Here is a 27,923-nt window from a genome sequence, read left to right as displayed (position 1 = left end):
TGCATCACCAGGTGCCCAGGAATTTTTCAAAGACACATCTTTTTTGGCTATTTGACATGGGTGGCTCTGTATTTTTGTTTAAATATCTCAATAAAACAACCATGTGATCAGGAAATTAGGAAGAAAAAAGTTATTGAGAATTAAGAAAAATTTAAGAATACTAATTAAAAATTTTGTGTAGACTGATCATCTGAGAAATTAGAAGAAATTTTCAGGTGTTAATTTAGCATTAAAACTCATCATCATTGTGGTCATTAAAAGTTTGATGAGTAATGTTAAATTATTATGTGAATTACAGCTGAAAAGGGAGCTAGACAGTATCAATAATTTGGGTGAATAACAAGTTGGAATTGTACGCCAATTGACATTAAGGATGAAGAAATGAATGATACTGTATACCCCACATTTTGAAATAAAATAAAAATAAAAAAGGGATGAAGCAGGGGAGTATCTTTTAAAATAAAAGCAAAACGTACCATTGGTTGGGTGTCGAGCAAATGAGATAGAAAACCTTTTAACAGCAGAACCGCGTGTGGCGTCTAAGAAAGAGAAAAACAGGTACCTGAAATTCGTAACAGCTACAAAAAGAACACTTAAAAGAAAGAGGGGAAAAACAAATATATGAGGAGGTTAGAAAGGTGACATGCAGAAGGGACAATGAGAGAATGTAATAAGGTAAATATTGGTTAAAAGAAATCAACTAGCTTGATGACAGAGGAAAAGTGTCAAATGAAATATACAAAAGAAAGAAAAGCAAGATGAGCTGGCAATTCTGGTAAATCCATGTTTTACTGTCTAAAATAAATGTGTTGATAAATGAGAAAATGTTTTAAATAAAGACGATCCTGAAAGAGCTAGAGCCACTTCTCTTAACAAAAGGGACATGCTTCCATGAGCCTTAAAAAATTCTTAATATTAAAACTTAAGGTATATTAACAACATTAAGAGGATCTCCTTCAGCTAGGGATCCTAAAATATTCTCATCCTGTGTTTATTTTTATAAAAATATTGCCAATATGATATTGTCCTCTACTTATAAACATTCCACTCACTTTAATTAGCTCAATAAGTAAAATAAGTGTTAACAATAAATAAAAGTTTAAAAGATCAAAGAAACGCTTGCTCTTTATAATATAATCAATTATCTAAAAGAAGAATACACATAATACTGTTCTAAGTTTTCCATTTCAACAAACTTATTGTACAAGTACTGTAAATCTAACTACAATTAACTGTCTGATGAAACATGGATCCAAGTTGTAGATAACAGAGAGCACTGATAGTCATTTAGGCAAAAGATGACAGGATTTCACTCGAATCAGTCAGTGGCCTTAGATTTGCCTTTGAGAAATACTGCTCATGGGTGTGTGCATGGGTGTAGGTATGAATCTGTGTGTGCATGTGTGCACATACCATCTATGCAGCCAGAAGAGGTCAGCTTTTTACGATGAGTACGAGCATAATCCTGTAGGTTAGGTGCGCTTGAAGAACCCCCGAGCACCGAGGTGCTAAACAGGCCCGCACAGTGAGACCCTGATGGGAGTTAGAGAAAATACATACACAACGGGTGTTCTTCCATTCACATTGGGAATTCATGCAGCATGCAATTAATATGGCTCTTACCACATATAAGGCAACCTTTGGAAGTGCCTTGAACAGGCTCACAATATTCTTGTAATTTCCTAATGAGGTCAGTTTTAATACAATACTTCTAAACACCACTATCATTTATCATAGGTACAAATGGGGTAATTCAACATTGGATGAAATGTTATCTTTGAGAAAAAAAAATATGTCCATATAATAATTAGACATATACATCCTAAAGTATTAAAAACACTGCCATAAAAATAACTTAGGACAAGAAAGGACTCTGTTAATCAATTTCCAAGGGCAAGCCATATTTAAAGAAAAAAAAAAACACCTCTTCTAGCACAAATTAAGTCATATAAAATCAGTATTTTTAATGTATGTCTATAAATGACAAATCTTTCCTGATGCCCCTGAATTAAGAATTACTACTCTTTCTTATGAAATAAAGTATATCAAAATTTATTTATTTGTGAGACCAGGTCCTTTTCAGTCATTCAAGGCCTAAATCACTTTAAATACTTAACAAATGACTTAAGATCTTAATTAATAAGACTCCCAATGAAAAACATTATTAGCAAATAAAACAGCCAGTATAAACTGATGCTCAATTTGTAGCAAAAGTTTTTACATCCAAATAACACCTTCATCACTGGGGAAGGATTAAATAAATTTCTATAAAATATACTATGATACATCAATAAGAAGGAGTAATATATAAATTTCTATAAATATACTGTAGGAATATTAAAAACTATCATTACAAGCTATATGAAATTAAAGAGAGATCCTCAAGTATGTAGGTATCAACAGTTCATATACTTAGTACAGAGATCACAGTACATACATAAACTTACAACGAGATCTGTTTATGCCTTTATTAAACCTATTAGGACAACTATTTACAGAAAATAATACGCCACTATTTCATAGTTTATCAACCATGAGCTTTAAACCAAATGAGTTTAGAAAGGTCTTTTTCAGTTTTGCTTTGAGGGTTAGCAAAGAACCAATTATGTTCTATAGGTTAATAAAGACTGAGACATTAGTTTTGCTTGGTTTTCCTTACGAGCTGCTCAAAGGAAAATTAATATATTCATATAGGGTTTGAAGTATTCTGTACTTTAAAAATATTTTTAATCAGAAAAATGGAAAGTCCCTTTCTGCATGCAATAGCATCTTTTCATCTTTATCAACTGGGAAAATGAAGTTTCCTTCATAAACTAACTTACAGAGTACAAGATTAAAAACTAGCATTGGCAAGTGAACTAAGTGGTTATCATTGCAGGCATCCAAAAGGGTTATGTAACAAAATTAAATGCTATCTCTTCTTCATTTTATCAAAACTTTATTTTGAGTTATACAACTCAACATTTCTGAATTAGTACATATTAAATAAAAACTACAGCATAGCATTTGGTCATGCTTTCACCAAAGAGTTTTACATGTGTGCACAATAGTGAGTTTAAGAAGGGTATGGAACACAATTTCCTTTACACCACATACCTACAGTAGGATTCTGCTTCTGTTCCACAAGAGTTCTCGGTGTTCGCAGGTAATTAGCATTTTCAGATACAACCTGCATAAGGAATCCAAAATAAATGAAGTAAAACAGTAAAATAAATTCATAAGTCTATACTTCATATGCAGCCTGTTCCAGACAGACAAAGGTTAATAAGCTGTATGATAAATATTAGTAGAAATACATAAAACATGAAAGATCATGCAAGATCCCCTTTTGAAGGGAGTCCATTTCATGAGGTCCTTGCAATGAAGTGGTGCGAAGCAGGCATTCAGAATGAAACATCATGTATGAAACAAGACAGATGAAAAGAAGCAATTAAGAGATTGATATAATTTCACTCTTAAAAGAAGCCAAATGCCCACTCTTAAACAGCTCCTGTATTTGAAGGGGGAAAAAACAACTACAAACAAAAGAAAGGACAGACAGAGACTCTTGAGATCACCATACAATTATTGATCCATGCATGGGCTTTATCAGAGTAACCTTTAAATATTCACAGCCTTAATGGATACCATAATCCCTTTTCCTATAGTCAAATGCATTATATTTCCAAAAGGAAACTGCTGAAATTATCAGAAACCTCATGTGTGACAGTAGACCTTCCAATGTAATAGAAATCATGTATATTTTAAGTTTCCAAATGTCATCACAGGAAGTCCTTCTGAAGTCATTTTATTTTGACTCATATTGTTGATGGGCACATATGCAATTGTTCCCTCTTAAAGAGAACATTAAAATATTAGACAGTCCAAAGAAAAACAGACTATGTATTCCTTAAATTAGATACTTCCAAATAATGGAATAATGAGGAAGAAAATTATCAATATTCGATATATCCTGCTAATTAAAACTGGGCCACATAAATTCTGATATTTTAAAAAATGTTTACCTTCTCAGCAAATTCCAAATTGAATCTAATTTTTTCAATTATGGAAGAAAATATTAATACATTTTCTTACAATCAAATTACATAATTTGTTTCTGAAAGTTTTAAAAGACAAGTCAAAAAAGATTTCTTTCATTTTTAAATAATTTTATTAACAAGGTGAAATTCCAGGAGAATAACATCTATTGATTGTTTTAAAATCCTGGATATTTGGAAACTTCTCAGTAAAAATACTAAACACATGCCATGTAAGTGATTTCTTCCCCTTGAATATTGGCAGATATCATTAAGTATTTTTAAATGAACTCAAAATTAAAAAACAGAAGGATTTACTCTGATGTGAAATACAAGGGATTAGATGTCCTCAAAGACAGCTGTTTGTTGCTCTGAATGCAGGGAGGAAAAATGTTTAATGAAGTAAAGTTTAAAAACCTGTTGCCATGAGCCAAAAATACTGGATGTGAAAGCCAATGATTTGGGGGAGACAGGGGAAGAAGTGATTTGTTCCCCTGATCTGCGTCTTCGACGCCCAGTACCCACACCACTGGTATAATGCAGCCAGGTACCAGTACCCTCTGGGCTAGACACACTCAGGGGGCTCTCTTCCTGGAAGTGAGAAAGGGGGCAAAAAAAAAAAAAAAAAAAAAAAAAAAAAAAAGCAGAGCATGCAAAGTTAGATACAACAGAGCCAAATGATCAGAAAGAAAAAAAAATACAGTTTGTTCATATTTGCTTATTAATTTTTTAAAAAAACCATTAAACAGCAATTTGGGAGCCAAATATTTCACTATTTGAGAATTTGATAGGAATGACTAATAAATCTAATTGTATGTGATAACAATTATGGAAATATTTTATTACCTTAAAAGACATAAAATACTTATACTGCTTCATAATTGTCCCTTCCCTGTTAAAACTGGAAATATTTTAGTAAGTTTCTTTTTTTAGCAACTTTTAAAATATACAGGTTTTCTGCTTAATTTAAGATATTCAAAAGATTTTGTGCTATTTTGGGTGAATTTTTCAACCCGAGACACTAAAGAATTGTGCAAAGGATCAAAGGGATTTCAATATACATAACTTAGAAAACTAAATCTGTCTCCCTGACATATTTAAAAAATTCAGAAATCATAAGATGGACTCAAATTTCACCTGTTTATACTTTCAAGCTATCTATTTGCCCCCTCCAGAGATATTTAGAGATTCAGTAGGCAAAACATGCAGCAAACATTCTCATTTTACATGTTTGCATGTTCAGGTTTCAGAGAGTGAGGACAGAGTAAAATCTACTTGCACAAAATGAAGAGAACAGTCTTTTTCTCTGTGTGTCTTTTGGAAGTACAAACTTCTTATATCCATGGAGATGATGGACGCTGGAAAAAGTCTTCAAGATTTTACTTGAGTAATTTACCTTATGGAAGTAAAAGTTTAGCATGGCATAGAAATAATCTCTTGAAATCAACTAAGTATTTATGAGAAAAAGGTTTATAAATGTGTTTTGCGTTTTAAAGATTAACAAGGGCAGTGATTTTGTTAGAGGTTTTATAAATATAGATGAGTTGCAAAATGAAGACTTACAATACATTTTGCTGTATTCAGTGTTATATAGGCTTTTTGGAGGGCAGAGGAGAGGGTTTAATGGTGAAATTCTGAATAATTTGATGAACTATAGATTGCTTATTCAATAACACATCAAAATCACTGCCCTCACACAAATAGTAGTGTAGGTTATATTAATTAATATAGCTTATTTCCCAAATTTTCTGAAATTAAGGATACCTGAACATAATCCCAGATTTTTCATTTTTTCCATTAAGTTATAACAGAACAAATAATTCCAAGTTCTATAATTGTTAAATACCCTCTTTAATAACCCTTTTCTTTTGTAATTAAAATATCACATTCAAGGGAACCTTAACGACTATATGATTTCCATTATAAAGTTATAAGGATCTACTTTATGGACAGATTTTTGCCTATACAAAATTGTCAAACTGGAGCACATATATATTTGAAATTTGAGAATCATAAAACACATATATTTGTATAATTCGGGGCTGTAGAAATGAGCACAATTCTTTTCGTTGTTTTTATTCTCACCCATCAAATGCTAAAAAATGCTATACCTAATTCTTCAGAACTGGCATATTTAAATAATGTTTTTTTCTAAAAGTTGATGGTTCTATCTTAATTTCTTCCTTTACACACATATACACATATATATGTATATATGTGTGTGTATTTATTTATTTATTTTTTTTTTGAGACAGAATCTCGCTCTGTTGCTCAGGCTGCAGTGCAGTCAGGGGGGTGATCTCGGCTCACTGCAACCTCCGCCTCCCAGGTTCAAGTGGTTCTCCTGCCTCAGCCTCCTAAGTAGCTGGGATTACAGGCCGGCACTACCAAGCCCAGCTAATTTTTATATTTTTAGTAGAGACGGGGTTTCACCATATTGGCCAGGCTGCTCTTGAACTCCTGACCTCAGGTGATCCACCCACCTCGGCCTCCCAAAGTGCCGGGTTTACAGGCATGAGCCACCATGCCAGGCCCCTCTTCCTTTATACTTTTACTAGAGCATTTAGAAAACAGTTAGAAGCACTGACCTCAATCAGTGCTGGGAGACTCATCCTACAGAAAACAGAGATAACCCCAAATAAAACTTATTTAAAGTATTAAAAATGTATACAGGTGCTAAAGCTTTATTTAACAAGTTTCATTCTAACTGCTAAACTTTCCTTTTAAATGTTACTTTATTAATTATTTAAGTGTTTTTCTATTAGAGAGCATAAGAATTATTCTAACCTATTTATTGATCTTAATATAAAGGTAAAATTTTTTATTATATTATCAAACATTCAAATTCCTATACAGACTTTGCAATTAGGCTAACAATTTAGAATTTCATTTCTTTACCTATAGTATCACTTGAATCAGTTATTGCTAAAGCATCTCCAGCAAATGTTCTCTACTTTTTTTTTTTTTTGGGGGAGAGTCTTGCTCTGTTGCCCAGGCTGGAGTGCGGTGGCGTGATCTTAGCTCACTGCAAGCTCTGTCTCCTGGGTTCACGTCATTCTCCTGCCTCAGCCTCCTGAGTAGCTGGGACTACAGGTGCCCGCCACCATACATGGCTAATTTTTTGTATGTTTAGTAGAGACGGGGGTTTCACTATGTTAGCCAGGATGGTCTCGATCTCCTGACCTCATGATCCACCCGCCTCGGCCTCCCAAAGTGCTGGGATTACAGGCATGAGCCACCATGCCCGGCTTGCTCTCTAACTAAAATTATTCTTGATCTATTAAATCAGGCTTTTTAAAAAATTTCATTATTGAAGATCAGCCTAATGTAAATATTCCTAATGTAACAAGACAAAAAAAAAAGCATTCATTTTTCAAGTTCCTAGAAACAGCTTATTTTATATTTGCATTCTTTTTTTATGAAAACTATATGTAAAGCTCAACATTCTAAAGCTAATCTATTTTTGAACTGCCTCTATATTTTTTGTAACTTATTTAAAAATAGATTAAATAACATTTAAAAATTTGCTGGTTTCCCAAGCTCCACAATTAAAGCTGTATTTTCTTTTCTGTTTTATTAAAATATAGTTAGTTTACTGTATGAAAAATGTGTTCTGATACATATACTTACATCATTTGTAGCCATCTTCCTAGATCTTGGAAGTGGAGACTTCCTGTGTATATGAATTGGCTCTGATACCATTGGTTTAAACAATATCACAGCTCGATCAACTTCATCTCTTTTAGAAGTATGTGGTTCATCATCATTATCAATTTTAAAAGGTCTCCTGCCTTCATTCTGTGAGCAAAGAATATAAAACACTTTTACTATTCAGATTTAAGAAATCTCTTCTGATGAACAGATTCAACTACCACTGGTAGAGGTACTTGAAATACATATACAAATTTGTTTACTCAGATGAATTAACATTAATTGAACTCTTCTAACAGCTTAGTATTATGCTGTGTACTATGAGGGAAAAGGCAGAGTCTCTGAGTTCAAAAATACATATACTCTATGGATAAATTAAACAGTAAAATGACAATTAAAAAACCACATAAGACTAAGCATTTAATTACATTTCATCAAGTGCAAGAATAAATAAACAATAATAATAAATGACAGTAAGAAATAATAGAGATGAGCTTTGTTATATAGGAGTCTCATCGACCTGAGCACGAACTAAACAGCACTTGTATTTATATATTTTAGAATATTTAAATCTATTCCAAATATTTCTAATAAATGTGATAACTGCATTAAAAGTAATAATCATTCAGTGACTCATTAAGCATTTACTAAGTGTATAACATGTGCCATGAATTGTACTAGGACACAGATGAATAAGACACAATCCCAGATTGCAAGAATCCTCCAACATAGTATGGGAGACAGGCAAGCTAAAAATTTTTATATCAAATATCCAACTATAAGATAATGCATACATTGGACCATAGTAATACAGTAAAACACATATTTTAAAGCAATAAGAATGCACAAACTAAAACTAAATGCAACTATATTGATGAACCTCATAAACATAATATTGGCCAAAAGAAAATAAACTGAGTACATAAAAACCCTCATCAAATTAAGGGTTACAGAGAATAAAAAGGCACTTCTTTAATCAAATAAGGGATATCCAAAACTTGAAGGGATCATCACAGTTAATAAGAAGACACTGAAAGATAAGAATGTCCACTATCACTAAATCTATTCATCATTCATAGATGATGTTATGATCATATACATAAAAAATCCAAATGACTCTAAGGGTAAATTATTAGAATGAATAACAGCATATATCAAGTTATAAGTTTGCTAGCTATAAAATTTTTATACAAAACTGAGTTAAAATTTAATATGACAAAACAAAAAATGAAATTTAAATAAATCATAAATGAAATTTAATTTATCATAAATAAATCATTTATGACAGCATAAAAAACTATAAAGGAACTAGGAATTAATATGACAAAGATGGTGAAAAACAATTATTTGGTGCAAAAGTAATTGTGGTTTTTGCTATTATTTTTAATGAAAAAATAATGATTTTATCAAAAAATATAAAGTATAGTTAAATAAACTCAGAAATATACCAAGTCCTTAGACTAGAAGACCCAATACTGAAAAAGTATCATTTTTCTCCAAATTGATCTGCAGAGAAGTGGTAATCTCAATCAAAATCTCAAAGAGTCTTTAGAATATTATAAAATGATTATAAAATTTATATGAAAATGCATGAAACATGAAATATTCAACATAATCTTTAAGAACAACAAAGCTGGAGGAGTTCTGTACTCAATATCAATATTTATTATAAAGCTATAATAATTAAGACTGTGGTACTGGTAGAGAGAGAGACAAATAGAGCAATCAAGTAAGACTAAAAATTCAGAAACCAACCAATCAAAATACAGACACAATATATGTCTGCAGTATCAGATGTAGTACTATAGGCGGCAGAAAAAGTATGAACTCTTGAATCTATGATACTGGGGCTTAGTTATTCATAGAGCGAAGACAACAAAACTGGACTGCACATCACATGTACTACATCCAAAAAAGTCAATTTTGGTGAATTAAAGGTTTAAGGTTATCCATTCTAAACACGGCCTTAAAATTCAAACAATCTAAACAAAAGATAAAATTCCTAAGTATTCCAATATGCATAAAAGTATAGTCTATACAAATCACACTTTAAAAAATTTAAACCATTTTCCTGCTTAGAAGTTGAAATAAGAATTATTTATAGTACATTATAAAAATCTCTTATAGAAACCTCATGAAAATCTAGAACTGTAGTAACTAAGCACTGAGAGTTCCACCTTCATTACCTCTCTGGAAGCTGGTCTATATCCATAGCCAGATGGCAAATTTTTGTCTTCTTCACAACCTTTGGCTCCCGGACTAAAGTGTAATTCAACATGAAAGCGTTCTTCTGAGGAAAGATCCTAAGAAATATGACAGAACATTTTCAAAATGAGAAACTTTAAGCTCTTTATTTATGTCTGGTAAAACACAAATCAAGAGCTCTGTTTACCTTATTAGGATCCTCATAAAGCATGATAACAATCTGAGTCATGTAGTTGAGCTCATTGACAACGTTTAAATAATCCATAGCTCGTTTCCACTGTTCATCCTTTGATTCCTGAACAAAAGATACATGTGGTAAGCATTTTCTCAAACTGTGTTACTTGAAAGTCACTTTATTGTCACTATGGTAGCTTGTTTAATCCTAGTGATACCACATAAAGTGAATACTTATTATATGCAAAATTTTAAAAAATAATTCCACTACATTTAAAAGTCTTAGTATGTTATTTAAGCTTGTTTTGATAAAATATTTTTAAAATCTCTACAAGTTTGAGTATCCCTAACTTGAAAATCCAAAATCCAAAACCCTCCAAAATTCAAAACTTTTTGAGCACTAACATGACACTCGAAGGAAATACTCATTGGAGAATTTTGGGTTTTCAGATTAGGGATGCTAAACCAGTAAGTATAATGCAAATATTCCAAAATCCAAAAACAATTCCAAATTCCAAAAAACTTCTAGTCTCAAGCACTTCAGATAAGAGATATTCAACCTATATTAGAAGTTCTAGTGGTAACCTTTTTTAACCGCTTATACAAAATGAAAAATAAATAATTTCTTGAAATATGACAAACACTAATGAATTCTGAGGGTAAGAGACCGTTTTTAACTTTGTTAAGTTCCAAAGTACCTAGTATAGTATCATATTTCATAACCACAGAATACTATCCTATAACAGGAATGCCATTTTTTTCCCACCATCATATAGTTCATGTATGCAATACAGGCCTATCAACAAGTATCCCTATTACACTGAAGTGATATTCAAAAATCAGAAGAAGGAGGCATATGTAAATTCTATTGATCTTACCATCTCCTTCACCATTCCTCCATCTTCATTCTGAGAATCATTGGTCTTTAAACATGTAATCATAGAGCATCAGAACTGAAAAGGATCTTAGAGAACATGTACTACAAGCATTCAAAGTAGAAAATTCTATCTGAAAAGGCAAAACTACTCAAAGTAAAGTCTATAGTCAACAGTTAACAGGATCTACTTAAATTATACGTACATCACAGATAAATTTCCTTTGTTGTATACTATGTAATTACATTACAAATATATAAAAGCACAACATTTCCTTTTTGTATACACTAAGAGTATACAATATTATGGACTTTAGTACAGAATGCACCTTGTTTTAAAAGCAAATTATAAGACCACACATTGACTGTATGCTTTTTCAAATTCAGCGTGTATTTTATTTCTATTTTAGACATTATACATTCCATGTGTGTGTGTGCGCACATGCGCGTGTGCAAGTTTAGGAGGTAGTATGTGAAAAGATGTATTTTTTTCAAAATTGATAAGGGAAAACATAAATTAGCATTACTGAGTTTCACTAAATGTAAGTTAGCACAAATGATGAGTTTAAATACTGAAAATTTTCATTAGGTGAACAGATCATTGATCTTGTGATTTTGTGATACTCCAGTATTAAGAACACCATTTAATATCTAACTCAGTGTTGCAGTTATAGATTTTGCTAGGTCTTCTCTAATAAATAGATAAAATTAAGTAATATTTAGTAGTAACTTCCAGAACGTAATTAATATGTAAGAAGACACAAAAATATCTTTTTAAATTAAGGCCCCATTACACATATTCCTGAAATCTTATTTATAATCTTAGTTCCTTAACAAACTTTACAAATAATTCTACAAAAAGATTTTACCCCGTCCATTCTGAATAATTAAAAATTACAAAGGGGAATATACTGAGTAAGATTTTAATTATATTACTTACAGATTATTACAAGGATAATAAGAGTTGGGATAATGAAAACAAAACATTTTGGCAGACTTTAATTTTCACCTTAGTAAATACATGTAATTATTTTTCCCCCTGGAAGCACTGATTTTTAAAATAATGAAGTTGTTCAGTTTTTGTTTTAGAAATGTAGCCTGAATTCAATATATGCCCAAAAAACTCTAGATCCACAGCTACCACCCTAGTCCAAATGACATCTTTTTGGACCACTGTAATAATTTCCTAACTGGTTTCCTCATACCCACTTTTCACCTATCTGCTGTCCACACAACAACCAAAGCCACCCATTTCCCTGCTTAAAACCTTTAAATGGCTTCCCAATCCAATTAGAATACAAGGCACTGGCTCTTCAACCATATCTGCTGTCATTTTATCCAATACTTACTACTATTCTCCAACTACAGGCTTTCTATCAGTTCCTATATTACTCATGTTCTTTATACCCTCTATGTATGTCAAAAAGGACCATGTAAGAGATGTATCGCTCCTCTTCACAAACAATTCCATCAATACTACTGGATATACAAGCTTTTGCCTTGCTAATTAAGGGTCATTTTTTTTCCCACTAATCCACATACTTATGTAAGGATGTCACTTTTCTATTCTTTAGTGGGACAAAGAAGAAACAAAAAACCAGAAGAAAGAACATATGGATTTGGAATTTTAATTGGAATAGAACTTTGAAACACCCTTAGGATCACTTTGATAATAATTACTCTCAAGGACCAGTAATAAGATTGATTAGAAACAGACATATACCAAATCATCACTATATATGTCACTGCCCTTCTTTTAAAAGTACATTAAGAAAACAAAATTGAGTTTTCTTTTATAGATCACTTTCTACACAGACGTGCACAGATGTGTATACCAATATACACACAGAAAAATAAAAGAACATTCTTATCTTTTGGCTAGTTTAGAGATGACTGATTTAGATGAGATTCTGGACTTCAAGTAGTATTACTGTATTACAGCATGGCACTGAGTGGAGGGGGTGACACTGAGGGAGATATGAAGTGAGTTTTGTATGTGGGAAGAATACAAATTACTGTGGCAAATAGGTATCACTGTGGCAGATTTTGTGTTTTCCAAAGATGGCTGACATACACATTCAATGCTACATACTCTTCTTACAATAGGACAGGGACACTCAGCCCATCTGGTGCTGTGGGTTGTTTCCTCTCCTTCTGAACCTGGATGAACCTCTGTGATTGCCTCAACCAAGAGAGCACAGCAGAAGTGATGCTACATGATTTTAGAAGTTAGGGCATAAAAATGCCATGCACTTGCACCTTGCTCTCATAGGAAGCTCACTCCTGGAACTCAGGTGCAATATTTTGAGGAAGCAGGCCACATGAAGAGGCCAGATGTAGGTGTTCTGCTTGATAACCGCAGCTGAGGTCCCAGCTGACAGCCAACATGAAGCACCAAACATGAGAGAAAACCCTTGAGATTATTTGAGACCCAGCCACTGTCTGACTACAACCTCATGAGACTCTAAGAGAAACTTCATAATTGATCCTAGTCAACACTCTAAACTGTATGAGATAAAAATGAAATGACTGTGGTTGTTTTAAGCCACTAAGTCTTGGTATGTCATTACATAATAGTGGATAATAGTAGATAGTACATAATAGTAGATCAGTGGTACAATGTCTAACCAAACACCAAGTTCCATCAATTCTGACCCCTAAATGACTCAAATTCATCAGGCTTCTCTTTACTGCCACCAGTCTATAAAATCACCTAAAATACTTTATATTATTGTTTGCTTAAATGTATCTTCTCTGAAGAGAACATCTTTATCCCTAAAATCTAGCAAAATGCTTGGTATATAGTAGTCCCTTGAAAGACGACATTAAGTAGTAAAACTTAAGGATGAATTACTAAAATTTCACAGTAAAAATAGCAGTTAGTGATTTAATTACAAAATTAAATATATTTGTTAGACTGAAATAACTTCTTCTACTTACATTGCATAAGGCACCATAGCGAAGAATAGACAGCAAAGAATGTACATGACTTTCACTGGTAAAATATAATCTAGTACGAACATGACGTTCAGGAGACAGAACACCTCTAGAATACCTAAAATTAGAAGCAGTGTTCAAACATAACCATATAATCAAAAACTCACTAAATATTGAAATTATTTTCTAAAATTAAATTTAATTTCACTAGAAGTAAAAGACCACAAAAATCTATTATTCTTCCAACCACAATAGAGAATTTATCTTAGTATATATTCTTCTAACATGACGCAAACTATAACTAACTAGGACCTCTGAGAGTAGTCAAAGAATAGACTTAATATTAGTCAAGTACACTGTAAATAGGTTATTTTATCTCCTTTAGTAGCAATGACAGAGGTTATAGACCTAAAGATGCTCACAGACATTAATGCTGCTAAATGGGGTACACATTGATGGTCCATGTGAACGATGACCTATATTCCCTTTTCCCCACTCACCTTAGTTTTCTCTAAAGTGGAGCCAAAAATAACTTTGGTTGGAAGTTAATAGAAATACCTAGGTAATACTATTTTCACAGTATGCCAATGACACACTTCTGACTTCATAGGACCATCAAAGTATAATTTAAATTTGAAGTATGCAAAAATAGATGCCTAGAGATTTAAATAACCAGTACAGTTTCTTACACAGGATGAAGTTTATTTACAGTGTCATCATCTTGTGTCCTCTGAAGGTCTGAGCGAATTTTTCTAACCAGAGGAGTACAGTAGCCTTTGGCAATCTCCAGTTTTTCAGCTTTAGTTATACCATATTCCTGAGCAAAAAATACATGACATTAGAAAAAGGATATAATGACAAAGTACTCTAAAAAAATACACTCCTAAATTAGTCTAGTGAGAGACAAATATTTTATCAAGCCTTTTTTGAACGTTGGATAACTCCGAGTTTGCATTTTTTGCAACTGCAAATGTATGATTTTCAAACTATTAAGTATAATTGGAAGGATTTTGTGGTGGAACTGAACAAAAGCCAGTAATTTCTGAAGGCAGAGAATGAATGGGTGAATGTAATTTTTATGACTAGTATTCACTAAATCAGTGGTTTTAAATGTAAAAACAACCCTAAAAGAAAGGTGGATTAAGGCCACAAACACTAAAGCACAATATGTAATAAATATATGAAAAAAATTAAACCTTGAGATTTCTGTCTTTCCAAATGTCAAAGATTTAAAAGACTAACACATTCTTCAAAAGGCTTTGGCCAATATTTTTAAAGTTTTAACTGGAAGTGAGCAAAGATTCCATGAAATTATCAAATTTAATGACATAATCATTATGAGTTAATTGGATTTGTAAGGAATTAGCACAATGTGAAGTGTCCAGAAAACATGGCAATTTTAAGAGTAATTGCAATGAAAATTATAGTTCAAAGCAGTAGAAGAGGAGAAAGGAAGAAGGCAGAAAAGTGGGGGTAGAGTGGGAAAGAGGGAGAAAAGGGAAGAGGGAAGAAACACATATACCTTCTCTGTCCAAGTTCATTCTAGGATATTTCAACTTAAAGGCTATTTCCTGCTACTAGATACCTCCAGACAGATTCACATGGAATAACATCAGTACAGACAATAGATCTCAAAACTGCCTAATAAAGAAAATGCTGACTGATTACAGATGAAAGACCTAGGAAAACAGGACTTCCTGGGGTCATTTACCTTAAACTAAAGCTAAGGTGGTTCAATAATCTTGCCAATGTAGGTGACTATATAGTGAATATGCAACTGTGTATTTATGTGTAAACAAAAGAAAAATGTTGGAATTAAAAAATCATCAGGGAAATAATTTTTTTTTAAATTTGTTATTAGCAAGATGTGAGGAAACAGGGATTTTCATACACTGCTGGTCTGGGTAAAAACTGATTAAAGATTTCTGGAGCTATAGAAATGATCTTGAATGAATGGAAAGACATGTGTAAAGAGAGTGAAACAAATTTTAAAAGTCTAGATTTCCAAAGACAAGTTGGTTAAATAAATTATTCTTACATTCACACCACTCAGCCATTGGGAATAATAATGTATATATAGCTTTATTGGCATGGAAAGAAGTTCTTTATGCTAAATGAAGGAAAAAATTAGGTTGTAAAATAGTATGCTTTATCTGATTGAGTTTTCGTAAAGAATGTATTTGCTATATATACGCATTTATGGAAGCAATTATATGTAAATAAATTTAAGGAAAGAGGCCTTTAGGAATATTCCAAAACATTGATATGTTTTTCTTTTGTTGGTAATGTTATAGTAATTTTTTTGCTCTATCTGTATTTTCTAGTTTTATTACAAAGATCTATTACTTTTATAATCAAGAAATTTCTCTCTTCAAAACAGTGACATATTTTGCTCATCTGCCTCTATCAACTAGGACCAAACAATTTTTTAGATATGCAAGTTCTCATATGTAGTTTCAATATTTGTGCCACAAATAGAACTGATTAAAATACCAGCTAAGGTGACTTGAAAGCTTTCTATGGTGATTTCAATGAGAATGTCATTGAACTGTCTTTGGGAAATGCTACTATAAAGAACTGTCTGCATTTCATAATCTACAGATAACCAAAGAAAACATCTTTAAACTTCAATTAATATGTGTCATCTCAATTAATATAATTTTAATATCAAATTTAGTCTTTAAATGTTTTTATTTACCACTATACCACCATGGCTATAAAGCATCATTTTTAAACCAGGGCCCCAATTTTCTGAGGATTAAGCCTGGTTAAAAAGTGAAAATTTGATTCTATTGTAGCATAAACACCTATCAGAACTAGTTTAACTGTTAAAATAACTAAAATAGACCATATGCATCATTTAAGCCTAGAAATGATTGGAATTACATAATTCACATAGCACAGACATAAAAATCAATCAATCAATGTAAGAGTAGAAACTGATTTTTTAAGGCATAGTATCATTTTGAAGTACACCAGAACATATGTATATACATTTCTCTTTCACAGTGGTACCCTGTTAATCTACATTAAATTATTCTAAACAAGTTAAAACTTTGTATTATTTGGCTGAGTCAAGTCTTGAAGCTGGAAATATTATTTGCTTGAGAACTATGTATGCAAAATTTTATTTTTTTCCATTACAAACCACATTTTCATTATAAATTACTGCAAATATGTTTATAATTGTTAGTTATATTTTTGGTGATTGAAAATACCTGCCTTCTGTCCACAGTTTTTGTATTTACGAGGCCTAAAGTAACAAAGCAAGATAATATTTATTGAACTGATTCAACACTCTGAAAAAAAAAATCCAAAGTTTCTGTTACAATAAAGATTGTCATATGAAAAAGTTAGGGAGATAAACCCAAAGTTGTCCTCTCCTCAATATATAAAATAATCTCAGGACACCAGGGAAGCATATAAAAAGACCTTTTGTTTTAAAACTATGAATTTACCAAAAATAGAACTGATTTATGTAAACTTGGGCATAATTTTATCTGAAGAGTCAAACGATTTAAAAAATAACTTATCCAAGAAAAATAATTTTAGAGTTGTCTTCAAATAAATTCTCAGACCGTCATGAAAATCTAACCTAATTGCAGCAAAGAGAATCACCATAACATACTGAGAACAGCTGAGCTTGAAGAATTACTTTGATAGATACAAATGGTGACTCAACTCCTTCGTAACATACTAATCTTTAGTGCTTCTTCCGGTATTTAAAAAAATTTATTATGAATTTATTTAAGTTACAAGGACATAGTGAGAAATGTCTTCAACTATATAAACAATACACCTGAAATACATACACCATGTAAGGAGGAGAAATGACCATCTACAATACTGTTAACACTTGAGTTTTCTTTTTGGCTCAACTCTCAGAGACTAATTTTTCATTCCCAGTTGTAAAATATTTAGTATATATAATGGAAACAGTAGAGGGGTGAGATTAAATAAGCAATGCAATGGCACAGACATGGTTATGCTAAAGATTAGACAAAGCATTGTGTATTTAGCCTCTGAGTAGGTGATACATTTAGATATACTGACAGCCCACCTTGAAAAGTGCTTATAGCTGCCATAAATATCTTAAAGTCTTGTATTCACAGCTAATTGTTAAAAAGCATACTTACAAAACCAAAACATTTTTATTATGCAAAATAAAACTTGTCTTTTACAGAATAAAACTTAACCTTTTTCATTTGCTAAATGAAAGAAATTGTCAGGGAATGAGTCCTGTTTCCTAAGTAAATGTTTCCTAAAGGCCTAAAGACGTATTCATAAAGTCTGAGATAGTTTCATACTCTTCTAAAAATAATTTTTAAAATCACAGATTCATACAATATACCTAAAATTGTCTATATTATATATCTGATCAAATATATAGTTCTCTTTCATGTTGAAGAAACAAGCTAATTGTTAACACGTATACAAATACCTATAGGTAAGTTGTACAATTGTATGAATTCTCAGTTTTTCAAAATCTATAGGTTTTCCTGTACTGTCTATGAATATTAGGAAAGGGACAGTTATTTTAACCATTCTTATACATGTGTATTTATAAGTTAGGCTTTTTGAACTTTTTTTTCATAATCTTTATCTTTTTCGTGTATTTAATATTTTCCTGCTTTCAAACTTTATGCAGTCCACAGTTGGAATATCTGATCTACTCCAACCTCCTCTTTACAATATCCAAATAATCTTGTACTGAGTTGAAAAAAGGTCCAAAAGTGACATCTGGAACTTTGTTCTTCTAACATAGTCCTGATATCAATATGTTTTGCCACTTACCCCTTTATTATCAATCCAATTCTCTGCTTAATTGCATTTTACTTATTTGAATTCTTGTTACACCTTTATTTTTATTCTCCTATAATGAAAAGACCCATGTCCCCCAAAAGAACAACTATGTATATCTTGACCTCGAAACATTATTTTCAAAATACTTTTGCATAAAGTAAAAAGACTTGCAAAAAATTTTATATAAGACCGTAACTCTTTATGTGTTACTCTCCACATATTTCCATATAGAGACGGCAGATGCAAAACAGGTGTTCAATAAATACTTAATTGATTTATTCCATACTGTTTTCCATTCTTTAGTTTGTTCACATATTATTATTCTCTAAGAGTATCAATTCTTAAATTAAAAAAAAACTTTACTACCTTCTTATGGCAGTGAAATACTCTGTATGCTACTGTGATGATACATGTCATTATAAATTTGCCCAAACCCATATGTACAACACCAAGAGTGAACCCTAATGGACTATGGACTCTGGGTGATGTGTCAATGTAGGTTCATCAGTTATAACAAATGCACCATTCTTGTGGGGGACAATCATAATGCGGGGGAGGACGTGCTATGTACGGAGGCAGGGGCATATGGGAAATCTTTGTAACTTCTGTTTGATTTTGCTGTGAACATAAAACTGCTCTAATAAATATAGTCTACTAAAAAAAGTCACTGTAGTCAAACTATTAGAAAATCAAATAATGTGATCAATATAACCATAAAAACCTTAAAATATAAATTCATAATTACCTAATTTCCTGTTTAAAGTTACTGGTTTTCCAAGGACATGAAAACCAACTACCTTTTTATCCACCAACAGACATTTTAAAAGTATTTTTTCAATATTATAAGAAATTGATTCTTAAGAATGACTTACCTGAGGGATAACAATATCTGCTAATGCCTTCGAAAGCCTATATAATTCCATTGTGTTTTCTAATTTCAAGGAACCATTATGCTGGACATCATATTTTATACAGTCATATATGTCAGGGATTTTACTAATATCATATCTTCCATTCTTTGTTTTAAAGTCTTTCTCTAACTTGGACCATCTACGTAGCATAAGCTCCAATGTTTCACTATGGTAAAGCTGAATATCTAAAACAACATAACATTTTTAGTTTATGCAACTTAAAAATCTGATTTAGAATATATATTAATATGTTAATAATTAGAAACTTTTTAAAGTGTCAAAAATACAACTGTATGAAGTTAGAGAGTTACTATAGGCATACGCTACTAGCAACCATATATTTTTTAGACTTAAAGGGTTAGGAACTAGGCTTAGACTTTTTCCATATATTATAGACTTTAATAACAATAAGAAGAAAAAGAGCAACAATTTTAACAAAGCTCTTTTAAGCTCGTATATTTTCAATTTTCAATACTGTTATTCTTATTAGACTCACATAACTAAGTGAATAGGCAGACTAGCAGAGGAACATTAGACATTAAAAATAGTCCAAATGATCCATTTTCTGCCAGAAAAAAACCCAAGATGCCAAAGTTGTCTGAGTTACTAACCAAGTAAGCTTTGGGGCCAGAGCCTAGATCACTTTCCTGTTGCTTGCTCCTTCTTATTACCCTATCTACTCACTGCTTAACTATATAGCAATGCTGCATAATAAGATAATCAAATGAGAATATTTTATTTTCTCTTTCACCCTGTCATGGATAAAAACCACTATAACTTAGCCATTATTTTTTTGCTTGATATACATTAACTCATACTATACATAGCTCTCAAGAGAGGCTTGATTTCTTACAGCAAGATTGGTGCATCATATATTAAATGCTTAATTGAATAGCAACTTTTATTTGTTCTATGCTCTAAGAAAAACATATTTACCTGATGATTTAGGATCTTCCATTCGATGTCTGATTTGAGAAGTCAAACTCTGAATTAAGGAATAAACTTTATCACAGGTCTTCACAGGGTTTTTAATTAAATGCATTGATTTGATAAGAGAAATGCTTCCAGATGGAGTAAGCTACAAATGAGTAAAGTATATATTTTATATCTGGTTATGCCTAATTGTCTAAGAGAACAATATACATATACAAAATTTTCCAGTAGCTGGAGAATAATTCCATAGCAGAAATTAAAATGACCACAAAATACAGTTGAACCTTGAACACCACAGGTTTGAACTGCAAAGGACCACATATATGCAGGGTTTTTCCCTAAAAGTTACACCAAAATGTACTGTTTCTCCTGCCTCCCCTTCCACCTCCTTCACCTCTTCCACCCTTGAGACAGCATGACTAACCCCTCCTCTTCCTCTTTCTTTTCAGCCTACTCAATGTGAAAATAAAGATGAAGACCTCTAAGATGATCTACTTCCCCTTAAGGCATAGTAAATATATTTTCTCTTCCTTATAATTTTCTTAATAACATTTTCTTTTCTCTAGCTCACTCTAGAATTTTCTTAATATTTTCTTTTCTCTAGTTCCCTCTATTGTAAGACTAGAGCATATAATACATATACAAAATACTGGGGAACTTCCAGAAAGTATGTGGAAAAATTGAATTAAAAGATAAAAGTAAAAAACTTTATTTCTCAACCTAAGGTCTGTCAGGGTCAAGACACTTTTGTAAGCGATGATACCAGCCATTTAGTCTATTCCTAAAATATGGAGGATCCTGGGAATTTACCCACGTCAATGCAGACTTTTTACATTATTAACTGAAGAAAAATGAGTGCCCCTTAAATATTTTTTTAAGATTAGGAAACAAACAGAAGTCAGAAGGAGCCACATCAGGACGACAAGGTAGATTCCTAATGATCTCCCACTGAAACTCTTGCAAAACTGCCCTTGTCTGAGAGGAATAAGCAGGAGCATTGTCATGATGGAGGACTCTGTAGTGAAGATTTTGTGGGTGTTTTCTACTAATGCTTTGGCTAACTCTCTCAAAACAATCTCATAATAAGCAGATGTTATTGCTTTTTAGCACTCCAGAAAGTCAGCAAGCAAAATGCCTTGAGCGTCCCAAAAAACTACTGCCATGACCTCTGCTCTTGACCAGTCCGCTTCTGCTTTGACTGGACCAATTCCACTTCTTGGTAGCCATTACTTTGATTGTGCTTTATCTTCAGGGTCATCCTGGTAAAACCAGTTTCATCTTCTGTTACAATTCTTCAAAGAAATGCTTTGGGATCTTCATCCCACTTGTTTAAAATTTCCATCGAAAGCTCTGCTACTGTCTATAGCTGATCTGAGCACAATGGTTCTGGCACTCTAAGCAGAAAGTTTGCTCAACTTTAATTTTTCAGTCAGAATTGTGTAAGTTAAACCAACTGAGATGTCTACGGTACTGGCTATTGTTTCTGCTGTTAATTATTGGTCTTCTTCAATTATGGCAAGAACAAGATTAATTTTTTCCTTGCAAAATTGATGTGGATGGTCTGCCTTTGAGGGCTTCATCTTCAACATCATCTCGTCCCATCTTAAAACGAGTTATCCATTTGTATACTGCTGATTTCTTTGGGAAACTGTTCCTATAAACTTTTTGTAAAGTATCAATGATTTCACCATTTTTTTCACTTAAGCTTCACCATAAATTTGCTGTTTGTTCTTGTTTCAATTTTAGCAGAATTCATGTTGCCCCTCGCAGGGGCTCTCTTCAAACTGATGTCTTACTCTTGTTAGTGCCTCAAACTAAATCCTGTTCAGACACGTCATAACAAGATAATACAAGATTATTTTAGTGTAAAAAAAAAGTTGAAATTTGTGTATAGTTTTTTCATAATGAGCATTCATATATGTTCATTGTTCACATTATTGCTACGGCTTCCAGTCAAAGGTAGGCTTAACTTGGTAGTTAAGTTTTTGCAGAGTCAAAAGTTATACACGAATTTTTTTACTGTGAGGGGGACTGGCACTTCTAACCCCAACATTGTCTAAAGGTGAACTGTATAGTAATGAGATCAAGGAGGAAGTAAAAGACTCAGAATTCATGTTAAAAAATATTAAACCTTATCTGTCTTATCAATAAAGAAAATTTAGCAGAAATACTCTAACTTAATGGAATTTGATGACAATCTGCTGACTCTGTTAACATGTAAATATGGTTCTGACCACTTGACATATATTTACATGTAATAACTCTAGGCATCTATTATTATCTTTTCCCAGATGAGTGACTTACCTGAGGTTAAGCTACTTGCTTAAGATCAAACCACTAGGATGTAAAGGAGTAGGACTCAAATGCAGGTAGTCTGGCTACAGACTGGTGCTCTAAACCACTATCCTGTTATGCCTTTGTAATGAATTTGTAATGAATTTTTTTGAATAAAAGCCATCAATAAAAATATAGTTCCACATTCCAGTTTTGACATTTAGCTTGGCAAGTTATTCAACCACATTAAGTAAGTTTCTACAAATATAAAAAATGTCAAGTACAATTCTACTTCTGGTTATAATAAACTAGGTAGTTTGGACCAATATATCCACTGAAGGGAAGTAAAAATTCTGGGCAAAGAATATCTATATGTATGCTTTAAGGAATCTGTGAAATAACAAGGTGGTAAAGAATTATGGAAGCAAAACTCAAAGGTCAGTGATCCAGAAAGTGAGTCTAGAATTTAAGGCTGTTTCTCCACTGGAAACATTTATATTTATGAATATAATAAATGACTCCAGTCAAAAGAGTGCATAAAGGAAAATATACGGCCTAGGGTGCACATTTTGTAAAAGACAGAACATTAATAACTTAGTAAGTATTCACCTGGTGTTATTAATTTCGAGAATCAGAAAAATAGCAAAATAAAACTAGAGAGGTAGAAGAAATAAAATATTAAGCAATGAGAATTAATCAAATGGAAAATAAGCATATAATTCAGAGACCTAACAAATCTTAACAATGGTTCTTTGAAAGGACTAATAAACTAATCAACCATGGTGAAACTGATCAAGAAGAAAAGGAAAAAAGTATAATGTTATGAAAGAAAAAGGGATATCTCTATAGATCCTACACAAATTAACAAAGAAATTATGAACAAACTTCTAAAAAATGTAATTTAATAATATTGACATAAACATAACTGAGAAGTACTAAACTATTCTGAAATCCATAATTAGAAACTTTCCCACAAAGAAAACACCCACAGGATTTACCATACTATTTACTAGTAAAGTTTACCAAAAATTTAATGAAATATTTGTACATATACTATTCTCCTCAAATAGGAAGCATTCCCTAACTAATTTTACAAGACTAGCATAATCCTGACATTGAAATAAGACACAACAAAAATAAAAAAGTAAAGGCCAATCTGACTCATGAACATAGATTCAAAATTCCTAACCAAAATTTCAGCAAACTAAAATCAGTGATATGAAAGAAAAAGATCATACATGGAAAAGCTGAGGATATTCTAGAACCAAGGTTAGTTTCACATTCAAAAAACTGTAAGATATAACAGATGAAAGAAAATATGATAAAATTCAGTACGTTTTTATAATAGAAACTCAGCCAAATAGAAACAATGAAATTTCCTTATTTTGAAGAAGGGCAGCTATATAAAATATCTACAGAAAACTTTATGTTTAATGTACAAGTGTTACTAGAAATGCTACTTTTATTTAATATTATTTTGAGGGTCCTAGCTATGGAAAGCAAGAAAAAGAATTTTTAAAAAACAAAGATTGGAAAAGAAAAAAAGTATAGATGTGCTGTTAAAGAATGAAACAAATCTAGATAAATTATTAGAACTAATGAGTTCGACAAGGTTGATGCCTATAATCTCAATATTTTAAAACTAATTATATTTCTATATAGCAACAACAGAGAATAAAACTTTTAAAGAGGGCCCATTTATAATTGCACAATATCAATCAACTTAGCCTAAATCTAACAAAGATGCACAAGAACTCTGTGAAGTAAATTATAAAACATTATTGAAAGATATTAAAGAATATCTAAATAAATGAGCTACACTACATTCACAGATTGAAAGACTAGAGAAAAAAATGTAAATTTGCACAAACTACAGATACAATACAACCTAAATAAAAAATCCCAACAGTATTTTTGACCAGCTTGTTTTAAAATTTATATGAAAATGCAAAAAAAAAAAAAAAAACAACAAAAAAAAACACTTGAAGAAGGATCCATTTGGGTGTTGGGAGGTATTATTCATTGGCACAGGGATCAACAAACAGAATACAGGGTCCAGAAACAGATCACACATATATAATAAATATGGTACTTCTGAGTAATGGGAAAGAATAGTCTTTTCAGTATGTTCTGCTGGGACACCCAGATGTATATATAGTTGCAGGGGAAATAACAACCTTGACATTCTTAGCTCATAGCACACACAAAAGTCAATTTTATCTGGATTACAGATAAATGTGAAGAGCAAAACAGTAAGTTTATAGAAGATATATATATCTTATGGCCTCTTCTCCGAAAAAGATATCTTAAACAATATATTAAAATGCATTGACCCTAAGGGGAAAAAAATGAACTTGGAAATCATGAAAAACTATAACTTTTGCTTATCAAAAGATATTATTGGCTGGGCGTGGTGGCTCATGCCTGTAATTCCAAAGCCTTGGGATGTCAAGACAGGAGGATCACTTGAGGCCAAGAGTTCGAGACTAGCCTGGGCAACACAGTGAGACCCAGTCTCTACAAAAACTTAAAAAGTTAGCTGAGCATGGTGGCGTGCACCTGTAGTCTCAGCTACTCAGGAGGCTGAAGCAGGAGAATTGCTTGAGCCCAGGGGTTTCAGGCCGCAGTGAGCTATGATCACACCACTGCACTCCAGCCTGGGTGACAGAGCAAGACATTGTCTCTACAAAACAAAAAAACAAAAACAAAAAAAAGAAAACACATCATGACATCATTAAGGCTCAGAGTAGGTGGTGTTAACTTTATGTTATCTACATGTAACAATGAACTCATATCCAGAATACATAAAGAACTTCTGCCATCCAAGAAGAAAAACATAGACAATTCACAGAAAAAGGACAAGAGACTTGTCCTCATTCAAGAGGATATCTAAATGGTCAATAGACATTGAAGCCACAGTAAAGTAAATTCTAGGTATATCCACCAGAATGACCAAAATGGAATCATCTGAGAATCCCAAGAATGGAGAATATGTGGAGCAATGACAACTATCATTGACCTCTGGTGGGAGTGTAAATTAGCTCAATAGCGTTAGAAAACACCAAAGGCAGTGGCAACAAAAGCCAAAATTGACAAATGGGATCTAATTAAACTCAAGAGCTTCTGCACAGCAAAAGAAACTACCATCAGAGTGAACAGGCAACCTACAGAATGGGAGAAAAGTTTTACAATCTACTCATCTGACAAAGGGCTAATATCCAGAATCTACAAAGAACTCAAACAAATTTACAAGAAAAAAACAAACAACCCCATCAAAAAGTGGGCGAAGGATATGAACAGACACTTCTCAAAAGAAGACATTTATGCAGCCAACAGACACATGAAAAAATGCTCATCATCACTGGCCATCAGAGAAATGCAAATCAAAACCACAATGAGATACCATCTCACACCAGTTAGAATGGCAATCATTCAAAAGTCAGGAAACAATAGGTGCTGGAGAGGATGTGGAGAAATAGGAACACTTTTACACTGTTGGTGGGACTGTAAACTAGTTCAACCATTGTGGAATACAGTGTGGCGATTCCTCAAGGATCTAGAACTAGAAATACCATTTGACCCAGCCATCCCATTACTGGGTATATACCCAAAGGATTATAAATCATGCTGCTATAAAGACACATGCACACGTATGTTTATTGTGGCACTATTCACAATAACAAAGACTTGGAACCAATCCAAATGTCCATCAATGATAGACTGGATTAAGAAAATGTGGCACATATACACCATGGAATACTATGCAGCCATAAAAAATGATGAGTTAATGTCCTTTGTAGGGACATGGATGAAGCTGGAAACCATCATTCTCAGCAAACTATCGCAAGGACAAAAAACCAAACACTGCATATTCTCACTCACAGGTGGGAACTGAACAATGAGAACACTTGGACACAGGAAGGGGAACATCATACACCGGGGCCTGTTGTTGGGGTGGGGGTTGGGGGGAGGGAAAGCATTAGGAGATATACCTAATGTAAATGACGAGTTAATGGGTGCAGCATACCAACATGGCACATGTATACATACATAACAAACCTGCACGTTGTGCACATGTACCCTAGAACTTAAAGTATAATTAAAAAAAAAAAAGAATGAAAAGACAAAAAAAAACAAAAAACAAAAAACCAGTTTGACATTACCTGCTAACATTGTAAATAAGTATACCATGGTCACAATAATTCCACTCCTACAATATACCCAAGAGAAACGTATGTTCATTGCACAGGTGCCATACCAGGATATTCATGGCAACTTTAATCCTAACAGTCCAAAACTCTAACAATAATAGAAAGCATATATAAATTGTAATATGTTCATAAAGTAGTACATGGGTCAACAAACTATAGCCTGCAGGTCAAATGTGGCCTGTTACACAGGCCATGAGCTAAGAATGGTTTTTACATGCTTAAAAGGCAGTTAAAAAAAAACAAAAACAATATGCAACAGAGACCATATTTGGACTGCAAAGTCTAATTTTTTTAAATAAAATGTTTACTATCTGGCCTTTTACAGAAAAGTTCTGCCAACCCTGAAATGGAATACAGCAAACACAGCAATGATTATTAACTAACTATGACCATTACTTAATATGGTTGAATTTCACAAATAAAATATTAAATAAAAGAAGCCAAATATAAAATAAAACAGGTTCTATGAACCTTAAAAAATAGCCAAAGTGAATTAATACTGTAGAGCCATTATAGAAAACAGTATGAACATTGCTCAAAAAACTGAACACAGAATTACCATATGATCCAACAATCCCAATACTAGGTATACAGCTAAAGGAAATGAAATCGTATGTCAAGGAGATATTTGCATTCCCATTTTTATTGTAACACTGTTCACAATAGATAAGATCTGGAATCAACCTGTCCAATAACAGATGAATGAATAAAGAAAGTGTAGTATATATACAAGATGAAGTATCATCATCTAGCCTTAAAAAAGAAGGAAATCCTATCATTAACAACAACATGGATGAACCTAGAAGACACTATGTTAAGTGAAATAAGCCAGGCACAGAATGACAAATATGTATAATCTCACTTATATGTAGAATCTAAAAAAGTTAAACTTAGAGAAGCAGAGTAAAATGATGGCTACCAGAGGCTGGAAAAG

General features: G+C 32.4%; 1 protein-coding gene across 36 annotated transcripts in view; it reads right to left on the bottom strand.

The window, feature by feature from the left end:
• PPIP5K2 (diphosphoinositol pentakisphosphate kinase 2) overlaps nt 1–27,923 on the bottom strand; it is an 82,766-nt gene that overhangs the window by 15,325 nt on the left and 39,518 nt on the right. For 6 of the 36 annotated variants that reach the window (XM_054684469.2, XM_054684473.2, XM_054684470.2 and 3 more), the window contains exons 18-29: nt 20,508–20,649; nt 19,533–19,756; nt 14,547–14,674; nt 13,861–13,975; nt 10,925–10,969; nt 10,060–10,167; nt 9,854–9,970; nt 7,647–7,814; nt 4,434–4,607; nt 3,097–3,169; nt 1,414–1,533; nt 477–539 (exon numbers count right to left, since the gene is read on the bottom strand). In XM_054684469.2, coding sequence (XP_054540444.1) covers nt 477–539; nt 1,414–1,533; nt 3,097–3,169; nt 4,434–4,607; nt 7,647–7,814; nt 9,854–9,970; nt 10,060–10,167; nt 10,925–10,969; nt 13,861–13,975; nt 14,547–14,674; nt 19,533–19,756; nt 20,508–20,649 — 1,477 coding nt within the window. Of the gene's footprint in view, nt 1–476; nt 540–1,413; nt 1,534–3,096; nt 3,170–4,433; nt 4,608–5,171; nt 5,413–7,646; nt 7,815–9,853; nt 9,971–10,059; nt 10,168–10,924; nt 10,970–13,860; nt 13,976–14,546; nt 14,675–19,532; nt 19,757–20,507; nt 20,650–27,923 lie in introns of those variants that run through there. The other 30 variants (XM_054684479.2, XM_054684482.2, XM_063811440.1 and 27 more) reach the window with 14 other exon arrangements.

Source organism: Pan troglodytes, chromosome 4 (genome assembly GCF_028858775.2).
Source record: "Pan troglodytes isolate AG18354 chromosome 4, NHGRI_mPanTro3-v2.0_pri, whole genome shotgun sequence".
NCBI classification, from domain to species: domain Eukaryota; kingdom Metazoa; phylum Chordata; class Mammalia; order Primates; family Hominidae; genus Pan; species Pan troglodytes.
This window is presented reverse-complemented; position numbering and strand designations above follow the sequence as displayed.